Source organism: Anolis carolinensis, chromosome 4 (genome assembly GCF_035594765.1).
Source record: "Anolis carolinensis isolate JA03-04 chromosome 4, rAnoCar3.1.pri, whole genome shotgun sequence".
Taxonomy (NCBI): domain Eukaryota; kingdom Metazoa; phylum Chordata; class Lepidosauria; order Squamata; family Dactyloidae; genus Anolis; species Anolis carolinensis.
The window spans coordinates 129,898,590-129,911,778 of NC_085844.1; the positions used below are offsets into that span (position 1 = coordinate 129,898,590).

Consider the following 13,189-nt stretch of genomic DNA (forward strand, 5'->3'; position numbering starts at 1 on the left):
AAGAGGAAGTGCCCTGAAGGCATACCCAGCTGTGCGGGGCTCTCGCGACCTCCTCCCCCGGCCTCCTCTTCCCCATGCCAGCTGTCCTCTGCTCCCCCCTCCCCCACGCCAACCTCAACCTCCCCATCCCATGCCCAGTCCTCCTTGAACTACTTGCCTAGGCCTGGACCAACATGTGGCGCCCTTTCAAAAAAGCTTGCCCTTGCGTGCTTTAAAGGGATTAGAATCTTGGTCTCCTAGAGTCCCAATCCAACATGCAAACCACTATATCACACTTGTTCTTAATAGAATAGACATAATAAAGTACTTAAAATTACAGGGCATAGCCTACTTCAACATGAAAGGAAGCTCATCAAAATAAGGCAAGTAAATTACTTCTCACCTATCTCTGCCTAAACTCGACTGGAAGATCAAAAGGCCCACTCATTAGCTGGAGAAGACGTTCTCCCTCTTCCTTTTGCTTTTTTTTTTAAATGTTGAAAGTGGCACTCTTTTGGTTCAGATTGCTAGAGGGGGCAAAGCTTGCCTCGAGTTGAAAACAATTTATTATGAACTGGATTATACTTTTGGATAAACCCCAAAGCTAAGATATTTTGAATTACAAAGGCTATAACTGATGGAAAGTAACATTCTTATTTGTGCAGTAGTAAATGATTTCAACAATTTAGTCCTGTATGTTTGGTCTTGTATGTCTTCTCTAAGACTGTTATTATTGTTATTATTATTATCATTTATTAATAATAATACATTGTATTTGTTAGCTGCTTCTCCTAACTGCTCGAGGCAGGGTACAACACAAAACAAACCACTATAAAATGCATAAACAAAACACATAGTACAAGAATAACCCTTTCTAGTTTTGGATTTTGTTTCTGCTGACCCAATATGTCACAGCTTGAGGTTTTGGAGAACTTACTGGATTTTAAAATAAACTTTTTCAAACGGAGACAAGTCTTAAGCAGAGCATTAAAATATACTATCTGAAGCTAAGTAAGTTTTAATAGCCACAAAACAAACTTCAAAAAAACAAGAAGAAAACAAGAAGTAGCATACCAGGGATTACCAGATAAATAATACCAGTTTGATCAAAGATTACCAGATGAATACCAGATTGATCAAGGATTACCAGATGAATTGAAACTGCATAAAGAAGAGTCAATGTTTGAATAGCCAGGCTCTAAAAACAAATTATGTAATAATAATAATACTTCTATATATAAAAATATGTAATGTAATTAGGACCGCGTTAACAACAAAACCACTGGACCAAATGCCACCAAATTTGGCCAAAATACACCAACACATCCAAGGTATGTCCTTCACTCACCCCCCCAAAACTGATTGGCCAATATCTATTTTTCACTTCCCCCCCCCCCCCCCCACTCCCTTTTTTGGCCAGAATGGTATGCTCCCATCTTTTCCCTTCACTCTCTGCACTTGCCCGGGGGGGGGGGGGGGGCTGTGTTTACAGCTGACAGGGGAGCCCCACACTTGGAGAAGAGCAGGTAGAGAGAGAGCCAGCTGTCAGGGCTGTTCTTCTTGGAGGGGCTTCCCTCCCTCCTCACACACACAAAAAAACATAGGCATCCAATTAGAAAGTGGGGGTGGGGGGGAATGAAGAAGAGCCGTTCACTGCTATTCCACCTGGCCAACAAAGGATTCCCATAAGCCACAGCAACGTGTAGCTGGGCACAGCTAGTTATTTATAACCTTCCCTATCTCCCACAGACAAGTGGCTACAAATTCACCTTCAGAATAAGGATAAACAAAGCATCATATGCAAAATTACAGGAAGATGCTCAAGTTTACAAGAAAGAGAATTTGCACAGAGAAATTCTGAAAGGCTGCCTGGAGCGCTCTTTTCGATGAGAGAAGCACATAAAAATTAAATGGGCAAATTGTTACCTGAAGTAGGGCTTGGCTTGTAATAAAAGCACTGAGACTGGACTAGGAAAAACACATCGAGAATCCTGGAAGGGCTAAAATGAATTAACGGGTTCTTTTGAGTGTTGTAGGGGGTGGATTGATGAAATAAATATAATGGAAAGGAAATATATAATAGGAAATTACAAAAATTAAACTTTAGACAAAATGCTTAAGCTGCTTGTATTATCTATGCACATTTAAAACGAAAGGGAAATACAGTAAGATACTGCATTTAAGAAATGTGGAATCCATTTAGATTAAAAGGAAAAAAATTGGGGGGGCGAACAAAACATTTAAACTATATTAATATCATTTGAGACAGGTGGAGTAATGAAACTGAATGAGAATTAAAGTTATATAATAAGACATTATGTTAAAATGTTGGAATACAATAAGATCAAGTTTGATCAAAAGGGTAACATTGGTGGTAATACAGGATAAGATATGATTAATTTCATTTAAATGGGAAAAATTGGGGGTTAAGGTAATCATTTAAAGATGAATTTACTAATATTTATAAGATTTGAAATTTTAATGAAAATGGATCAATTGTTAATATGAGTTACTTGTGGTTGGGTATTAATGTTAAATATAGTGGTTTATGTTTAGCCGCCGTTTGAACGCAACCAAATAGTACTAGAAGTATGTGTAAGAGTGTGATAGTTGCCTTTGCCTTATGAGAGGAAGTCCATTGTGTTTCCAATGTTCTTCTTCATTTGTATTCTAGTTCTGTATTTGGGGGGGGGGGGGCGTGGATTGGGGTGGGTCATATTGGGGCTTTTTGCTTTAGAGTTTATGGGCTTTAAAACTTATAATAAAGTAAAAAGCTCTACATAATATAGTTATTCTCTGGATCTGACAAGAGCAACACTTTCATGCCTTACCTGGATTGACTTGAGCTTTCACGGCACTTGAAATAACCAGCAGCATTATAACAAATAATGCCTGTGGAGGTGTGAGCATCTTCAGATCTTATCACAGTTCTGTAGCTATGGTAGAAAAAAGAAAAAAGAAATAAGACATAGAACCACTAAGACTGCAATCATATAAATACTTGCTTGCAAAAACCAATGGAGTAAACATGTAAGACTTCTAAATTGTAATATTTCGACTGTGAACACGGCTGGCCTATTTACAAAGGAGGTTTTTTTTTTGGGGGGGGGGGGGGGGCATGAAATAATATTCTCCAAACTGGTGGCCTCCAGATATATTGTGAATAATGACTTTGGACAACAGGAGTTGTGGTCCAAGACATAAGGAGGACAAGAAAATAAGGAAGACTGATCAGGAAGTATGTAAAACAAAAACATATTGCTTAAATGCTAAACAGCAAAAGAATTACACATTAGATGACTAGGATGCCATTTTATTTCTCTTTAGTTAACTTATTTTGTATTTTTTACACCTGTCATGGCCTTCAACTGTATCCCCAAGAAGACCTCCAGTTTATGCCTTGCTAAGCTAGATGCCTTTTCCTGAAAATGAAATGCATCTCTCTCTTCAAGACACTAATAGAGCCCTTTATCTATGACAAACATTAAAATATGTTTTAAAAACACAGTAACTAATGAAAATCAAATTGGTGTTTCCAACCAAAACGGGGGTTGTGGATATAACAGTTCTTTTTCCCACCCTGGACATTCCTCAGAAATATAAACCTAACTTGCCTAGTTTCCAACAAACCTCACAACCTCTGAGGATGCCTGCCATAGATATGGGTGAAACTTCAGGAGCGAAGGCTTCTGGAACATGACCATTCAGCCCAGAAAACTCACAGCAACCCAGTGATTCCAGCCATGAAAGCCTTCAACAACACATAACAGTGGAATGATTCCAGTTCTTAAAACAACTTCATAGCTGTCTTGTGAATGCTCAGTGTTATAACTACAGTAGAGTCTCACGTATCCAACATAAATGGGCTGGCAGAACGTTGGATAAGCAAAAATATTGGATAATAAGGAGGGAATAAGAAAATGCCTATTAAACATCAAATTACATTAGGATTTTACAAATTAAGCACGAAAACATCATGTTTTACAACAAATTAACAGAAAAAGCAGTTCAATACATGGTAACGTTATGTAGTAATTACTGTATTTACAAATTTAGCACCAAAACATTGCAATTTATTGAAAACATTGACTGCAAAACACTGACTACTAAAAGGCAGACTGTGTTGGATAATACAGAACGTTAGATAAGTGAAGGTTGGATGAGAGAGACTCTACTGTACTTGTTCATAGTTTCTGTATTTTCATTTCAGCTCTATACTGTTTAACCATTCATCCCTCCACATGTTGAAAATTGGTTTGCTATCTCTAACTGAGGTTGGATTTACACTGCCTTATATTCCAGGATCTGATCCCAGAATATTTGTTTATCCCAGATTATCTGGCAGTGTAGACACATATAATCCAGTTCAAAGCAGATCATCTGGGATCAGATCCTGGGATATAGGCCACTTTAGATCCAGCCTGAAGAACATTTCATGAATACCATGGTGTGGCATGTGTCCACAGAAGCATATGCCATAATCAATATGTTAAGTCTTTAAGGTGCCATAAAGCTCTGTATTTGATGGATAAATGTCTGAAACATTCTGAAATTTGGTGGGCGAACAGTGGTAAATGTGTTGTACCATTGTAGCAAGTTTCACTCCAATCGCTTTAAAATGAGGGAGAAGTTTCTTGAAGTTTCTCCAATTATAGCACATATACTAAAATTGGAACGATACAGAGAAGATTAATGAAATAGTAACGAATTTTTGTTATTCTCGTTATAGTAACTATTTTTCCCCCAAGTATACTTTAAAAACACTTTAAAAACGAAGCGCCAGCACCTCCCAGTTTTATAATGACTTTGAACCATTTTTTAAAATGAATCGCACATCCCTAGTAGAAAAGATTGAATCATTCTTTCTTCACAATAGCAGAGCGACTGGCAAAGTCATCACTGTTTTCGTTTTATGTTTGGAAAGCAAAAATGCTTTAGAGGGAAATGTAACTTTTGTTTTGAATTCTTAGCCATTTTCTAAACTTTTAGATTTATTTTTTAAAAGCAAACATACAAACCAAAATGGCAATGAAACATAACAAGTAACGCAGTAATGAGTTTACTATAATCACTTTCATAAACTCAAAGGAAGTAAACAAGGGAGGGGGGAAAAAACAGGAATAAACGAAAAAGAAATGTTCCAGCATCTTTCAAGATTAACCTTTGGAAAGTTACCCCTGAGGCCCCATCTACAGTGCCATATAACATCCAGATTATCTGATTTGAATAGGATTATATGGCAGAGTAGACTCATATAATCCAGTTATAGCAAATAATCTGGATTATTTGCTTTGATAATCTGGATTATGTGGCAGTGTAGATCCAGCCTGAGTGTGTGTGCAACAAATCACATAACACAAATTCTAAAAGCAATTTTAAAAAGCACTTTTCCCAAGCTTTGCTAAAGGTTTAGAAAATGCTAGGAACTGTAGTCTCCTGTGGCTGCATTTCTGCATTAAAGTATAGTCTCTTGGCAGGAATCTGCCGTTTTTAAACAAATACAATAGTAGTTTGGAAATGTTACTTTCTTGGGCTCTTTATTTGTATGTGGAATAAGGATTCTGCTTGCTAAAATCCCCCCAAATTCCCTCAACTCAAAATTATATGTCACTAGCTGTGCCCGGCCACGCGTTGCTGTGGCATTGTCTGGTGGTGTCTGTATTTTATAGGCAGTGTGGAAGAGGCCTAAGTGAGGCCTAACTTTGCCTGTCCCCTGGGCTGAGTGGGTTGCTAGGAGACCAAGTGGGCAGAGCTTAGCCTTCTAACTGGCAGCAATTGGATAAAAACAATTATTCCTCTCCCTCTAGTTAGGACTTTATTTTTCTTTTCTTTTTGTTGTATCATCCTAGAGGCATGGATGAGGGGTTGTGCTGTCAATTTTTGAGGTTGTGCGGTGTTTAGTTTTGTTGTTTTGTCGGTCGCCAGGATTCCATCACTCTTTTATATATATAGATTGACCTGGGTCCAAATGCAATTTCTATCCCCATCTAAAGCAGGGGTCCTCAAACTAAGGCCCGGGGGCCGGATGCGGCCCTCCAAAGTCATTTACCTGGCCCCCGCCCTCAGTTTTATAATATAATATTTTTATATCATTTTAATAATATATTGTATTTACATATAATATTGATAATAATATTATAATGTTATACAATATAATATTAATACCATATAATAATATTAATTATATGTTATATATTACATATAATATTACAGTATAGTGCAGGGGTCCCCAAACTAAGGCCTGGGGGCCGGATGCAGCCCTCCAAGGTCATTTACCTGGCCTCCGCCCTCAGTTTTATAATATAATACTTTATATCATTTTAAATAATATAATATATTGTATATACATATAATATTGATAATAATATTATAATGTTATACAATATATTAATAATAATACCATATAATAATATTAATTATATGTTATATATTTCATATAATATTACAGTATAGTGGTATCGTTCAATATAGTAATATATAATGCTAATATTGTGCTATGCTAATAATATAATATATTGCATGTACATACAGCTGCTCTGAGTCCCCTTCAGGGTGAGAAGGGCGGGATATAAATGTAATAAATAAATGTAGTAAATGAATAAATAAATAATTTTAGACTTAGGCTCACCCAAAGTCTGAAATGACTTGAAGGCACACAACAACAACAACAACAACAACAACAACAACAATCCTAATTCACTTGACTATCTCATTGGCCAGAAGCAGGCCCACACTTCCCATTGAAATCCTGATAGGTTTATGCTGGTTACAATTGTTTTCATTTTTAAATACTGTATTGTTCTTTCATTGTTGTTGTTTTGCACTACAAATAAGACATGTGCAGTATGCATAGGAATTTGTCTGTTTTTTCCCCCAAAATGATAATTCGGCCCCTCCACAGTCTGAAGGATTGTGGACCAGCCCTCTGCTTTAAAAGTTTGAGGACCCCTGATCTACAGTATAGTAAAGGTAAAGGTTTCCCCTGACGTTAAGTCCAGTCATGTCTGACTCTGGGGGTTGGTACTCATCTCCATTTCTAAGCCGAAGAGCCGGCGTTGTCCGTAGACACCTCCAAGGTGCACTGCACAAGTCAGCACTGCACAATGAAACAGGAACACACACTTTCAAGCCAGAAACAGAACTGTGTCATTATTGACACTTTTTAGAGCCTACCAGCCTGGCCATCCATCCAGACAGATTTGGTTGTGTACTACTGGCATGGAAAAATAGGATGCTGTTCCTGGGTTATACATGGCTGTTTCTATTAGCCTCCTGCATGACCTTGGATCTCAGACCTTACATTCCTCTCCAGCACATCCATGTCCTAACAGCCAGTAGTAAGTTATTGCCATTAACTAAACTGTGCCCACGTTGTCAGCATACACCCAATGATCCCAGATTATCTGCTTTGAACTGGATTATATGAGTCTTCACTGCCATATAATCTGGGATAAAAAGATAATCTGGGATCAAACCCCTGGGATAAAGGACAGTGTAGAAGGGGCCTAATTCAACAAAGAAAAGTGGGTAGGAGGTAACAAAACCTTGTCTTTCCCTGTACACTAGTGGTTCCCAACCTGTAATACGTGGACCACCAGTGGTACCCAAAGAACTAAAATATGGTCCACGGCCTCACTGTTACTACACTGTTGCAAGGAAAGTGACTGGTCTTGTGAAACCCTCTTACAGTGCCGAGGCAGATTATTAAATATGGTTTTCTGTAGGAAAGCAGATGGTGACTACTGGATGGCGTATGTTCTGTATCAGAAACTAGAGCTGATGTGGTCGATCCAATGCAATTTTATGAATTAGCACCACAAATAACCAAAGCAAATCTAATGTTGACCAAAAACTGATTCTTAACCCTTTTGGTACTAATGTTGGAGAGCGGTTCCTGGTCAAAGTGGTCGCTGGTCAAAAAAAGGTTGGGAATCACTGCTGTAGATTGAGGCAAAAGCAAACTGTTAACAGCCTTTCCTAGCTTGTACTTTTCCTCATTAATTACTTTTGCTACTATGATATTGCTGAGGGCCCTTCTACACTGCTATATAATCCAGATTATCAAAAGAAAATCCACATTATTTGATTGAACTGGATTATATAAGGCCCCTTCTACACTGCCCTATATCCCAGGGTTTGATCCCAGATTATATGGCAGTGGAGACTCATATAATCCAGTTCAAATCAGAAAATCTGGGATCGGATCCTGAGATATAGGACAGTGTAGATCCAGCCTGAGTCTACACTGCCAATGTAATCCAGATCAAAGCAGATAATCTGGATTTTATATGACAGTATAGAAGGGGACTAGTTTTGTTTTCATCTGTGAAATCATCTTAAAATCTTACAAATAGAATTGAAAGAGACCACAGGGGCAATCCAAACCTACCCCCTGCCATGCAAGAAAACCCAACCAAATCACTCCTATCTCTTGTTTGGAAACCTCCAAAAATGGAGACGCCTCCACACTCTGAGGCCTATTCTACACTGCCATATAATCCAGATTATCTAACCAGATAATCCACATTATCTGTTTTAAACTGGATTATATGAGTTTACACTGCCATATAATCCAGTTCAAAGAAGATTATCTGGATTTTATATGACAGTGTAGAAGGGGCCTGAAGCAGCATATTTTATTGTGAAACAGCCCCAACTGTCAAAACGTTCTTCAGATTATCACACAACACTTCTATCCCACCTTAAATCCTATGGCTGCCTCCTGTGGAGTTCTGGGGCTTTTAGTTTAGTGAAGCCCAGGACTCTTCTTCTTGATAATTTTAAAGGCCACTTCCAGGATCCTGCAAATCCCAGGATTCTACAGAAGACAAATATAGGATTTAAAATGGGATGGTGACACTTTGACAGTGTAGTATGATAATAAGCCCTAACATTTAGGTGGAATCCCTTTTCCTGCAATTTGAATCCATAACTACGTGCGCTAGGGCCCTTCCACACAGCCATATAAGCTAGCACATCAAGGCGGAAAATACCACAATATCTTCTTTGAACTGGGTTATCTGAGTCCACACTGCCATATATTCCAGTTCAAAGCAGATATTGGGGATTTTCTGCCTTGATATTCTGGGTTATATGGCTGTGTGGAAGGGCCCCTAGTCTCTGGAGCAGCCAAAAACATTTTGACTGCATCTTCAGTATGAGATCCTTTGAAATATTTCAATATTTCGTGTCACTTCTTAACTTTCCCTTCTCCTGACTAAACATCCCTATACTTCTCTACATACAGCACGGTTTCCAGATCATTTTGGCCACCTGACCACATTCCAGTTTTCTGATATCCTAAAAAATACCAGAATCAAGGCAATAAATAAAGACCACCACTCAAAAACAGGGAAACTCCAGATAGCAAACAATCAAGTGACAGTTAACATCTCTCAAACAAAGGATGCTTTCAGGCAACAAAGGCCAGGCTACCTTTATGCAGATAACGTCATTGATAGAATCATAGAATCATAGAATTGTAGAGTTGGAAGAGACCTCGCAGCCATCCAGTCCAACCCCCTGCAAGAAGCAGGAAAATCTCATTCAAAGCACCCCCTTTGACTTTGCAGCTTCATGGCTACCCAATGCCAATCAAGCTTGCTAATTGAAACATTCACACTTGCTTTAAACAGACAAGGGTTATTTCTCCCACCCTGGACATGTCACAGGTATATATACACTCCACTTGCTTCATCTCCAACAGACCTCTGAAGATGCCAGCCACAGATACAGGTGAAATGTCAGGAGAGAATGCTACTGAAAAATGGCCATACAGCCCAAAAAACTCACAGCAACCCAGTGATTCTGGCCATGAAAGCCTTTGATAACACATTTCTGATGAACGTCTTGAAATGTGGTACCCAGGACTGAACACAGTATTCCAGGTGAGATCTGACCAAAGCAAAGTGGTCTTGTTACATTCTTTGAAATAGACCAGTGGTTCTTAACCTGGGGTCCCCAGATGTTTTTGGCCTCAACTCCCAGAAATCCTAACATTTGGTAAACTGGCTGGGATTTCTGGGAGTTATAGGCCAAAGACACTGTAGTCTTATTGATGCTTTTAATGCACTTTGCCACCGGGGCTCGCATAGAGTGATGTATATGGAAATAATGGTAGCAATAAGAAATTCTTGATAGAATTCAGTTTGTCTGGTTATGCTGATTTGTGATGACAACTACTGTACAGTATATAATAAATATTCATTTTTTTGTTCATCAATAAATGTGAATTCTTCTTCATGGAAAAATAAGACATCCCCTGAAAATAAGACCTAGCGCATCTTTGGGAGCAAAAATTAATTTAAGACACTGTCTTATTTTCGGGGAAACACGGTATTTCATTTTTTTTCTGCATAACTGTAGTACCTGACATTTCTACCTGTTGAAATTTGTTTTGTTAATTTTCGCTCAGCTCTCATAGAATCATAGAGTTGGAAGAGACCTCACAGGCCATCCAGTCCAACCTCCTGCCAAGACGCAGGAAAATCTCATTCAAAGCACCCCTGACAGATGGCCATCCAGCCTCTACTTAAAAGCCTCCAAAGAAGGAACCTCCACCACACTCTGCAGCAGAGAGTTCCACTGCCGAACAGCTCTCACAGTGAGGAAGTTCTTCCTGATGTTCAGGTGGAATCTCTCCAATCTGTTAAGGCTGTTTTGGATTCTGGTCCCGTCCCAATCTGGTATAATCTACAAATTTGATGAGCATGCCTTCTATTCCAAGTCATTGATAAAGATGTTGAAGAGCACTGGGCCCAGGACTGAATCCTGTGGCACCCCACTGGCCACTTCTCTTCAGGATGAAGGAAGTCTTTGGTAAGCATCCTGTAGATTCAGCCAGTTAAGCAATTCCCAATCCATCTAACAGCAGCATGGTGTAATCCACTTTGTATTAACTTACTAGCTGTGCCCGGCCACGTGTGGCGAAGTGTGGTGGTATGGGAAATAAAGTGTTGCGGAATTGGTGATAGGTAGTATATATTATTTCCTAAAGCTTAGATGTGGACGAAACGTCAGGAGAGAATACTTCTAGAACATGGCCATACAGCCTGGAAAACATACAACCCAATAATGTTAACAATAATAGTAATAATATGATTCTGATAATACACACTACTTTTCTCCCTCCTCAGCTTCCTCCCTGGGGGAATCCTTTGTTGGGAGTTGTTAGCTGGCCCTGATTGTTTCCTGTCTGGAATTCCCATGTTTTTAGAATGTTGCTTTTTATTTACTGTCCTGATTTTAGAGATTATATTGTTCTGTTTTATTATAGCACAGTATTTTTTATATATTATATTCAGAATCTTATATTATTTACTTCGAACTGGATTATATGAGGCCCCTTCTACAGTTATATGTGGAATTTATACAACTGTGTGGCAAGGTCCAGAGGCAACAAATGGTGGCTAGTTTTGGCTCCTTCCACACAGCCATACAATTTAGGGCCCTTCCAGACAGCCCTATATCTCAGAATATCAAGGCAGAAAATCCCACATTATCTAAGTGTGGACTTAGATAACCCAGTTCAAAGCAGATACTGTGGGATTTTCTGCCTTGATATTCTGGGACATAGGGCTGTGTGGAAGATCCCCCAGATTATCAAAACAGATAATCCACATTATCTGCTTTGAATTGGATTATATGAATCTAAACTGTATTTAAACCAGTTTGAAGCAGATAATCTAGATTTTAAATGGCAGTGTACAAGCCGCCTTTGAGACCTTCCAGTCAGGCCCTGTATCCCAGGATCTGATCTCAGGTTTAATATGTATTCCAGATTATCTGGCAGAGTGGACTCATATAATCCAGTTTAAAGCAGAAAACATGGGATCAGGTCCTGGGATATAGGGCCTGTGTATTTTTTTCCTACCTTCCAAACTTATCCCTCTGTATGTCCCATCCCTGCTCCCATAAAACCATCAACACAGCATCTGGAATCCACCAGCCTGGTCTGCCATGCAAACCTTTTGACAAAAATCCTATTTAATGTTCTCATCACATAGGCCTGCCAGGAAAATGTAGTTTTGGAGACTCTAAGAGCCCTTCCACACAGCCATATAACCCAGAATATCAAGGCAGAATAACCCACAATATCTGCTTTGAACTAAGTTATCTCACGGCCCTTCTACACAGCCTTATATCCCAGAATATCAAGGCCGAAAATCCCATATTATCCGAGTGGACTCAGATAACCCAGTTCAAAGCAGATATTGTGGGATTTTCTGCCTTGATATTCTGGGATATAGGGCTGTGTGGAAGGGTCCAAAATTATCTGCGTCCACACTGCCATATATTCCAGTTTAAAGCAGATACTGTGGGATTTTCTGCCTTGATATTCTGGGATATAGGGCTGTGTGGAAGGGCCCTAAATTATCTGCGTCCACACTGCCATATATTCCAGTTCAAAGCAGATACTGTAGGATTTTCTGCCTTGATATTCTGGGATATAAGGCTGTGTGGAAGGGCCCTAAATTATCTGCGTCCACACTGCCATATATTCCAGTTCAAAGCAGATACTGTAGGATTTTCTGCCTTGATATTCTGGGATATAAGGCTGTGTGGAAGGGCCCTAAATTATCTGAGTCCACACTGCCATATATTCTAGTTCAAAGCAGATACGGTGGGATTTTCTGCCTTGATATTCTGGGATATAGTGCTGTGTGGAAGGGCCCTCAGTCCACACTGCCATATATCCCAGTTCAAAGCAGATAATGAGGGATTTTATTCAGCTGTGTGGAAAAGGCCTAATTCTTCCACAAAGGCTGGGCCTACACGCAGATTTGACTGCACTGATTTGGATTATATATGGCAGTGTAGACGCGGCTTTACTCTCCCAAAGTTGGGCTAGTCTTTGTCTGAGGAATTCCTAACCACAGAGGAGGCCAAACAGGGCAGCGCCCGCAGTGATTGTGTCTCCCAAGCATCCCAAAGTCCATACCTGGCTGGGAAGACGGGCTCCGGGGGAGAAAGAGGGCTCTCCTGGGGTGCAATCCGGAGAAGCGGGTCGATCGCAGCTCCTGGGCCCAGGCGGCGGAAGGCAGGCAGGCAGGCAGGCAAGGAGAGGCTGATGCAAGAGAGGCCTTCGCGAGAGGCTCGCCTTCCGAGGAGGCCTGGGGCCGGGCCAGAAATCCCACAATCCAACCGATCCCACATTTGGTTTCAATTAGGGAACGGGAGGAAGGCAGGCAGGGAAGCAGGCAGCCACTCA

General features: G+C 39.8%; 1 protein-coding gene across 1 annotated transcript in view; it reads right to left on the reverse strand.

Moving 5' to 3' along the window:
• Positions 1-13,055, reverse strand: part of ddr2 (discoidin domain receptor tyrosine kinase 2) — a 53,869-nt gene extending 40,814 nt beyond the window's left edge. The window contains exons 1-2 of the mRNA XM_003225460.4: positions 12,920-13,055; positions 2,811-2,915 (exon numbers count right to left, since the gene is read on the reverse strand). Of these exons, the coding sequence (XP_003225508.2) occupies positions 2,811-2,889 (79 nt within the window). The 5' untranslated portion in view covers positions 2,890-2,915; positions 12,920-13,055. The remainder of the gene's footprint in view (positions 1-2,810; positions 2,916-12,919) is intronic.
• Positions 13,056-13,189: the final 134 nt, after the last annotated feature.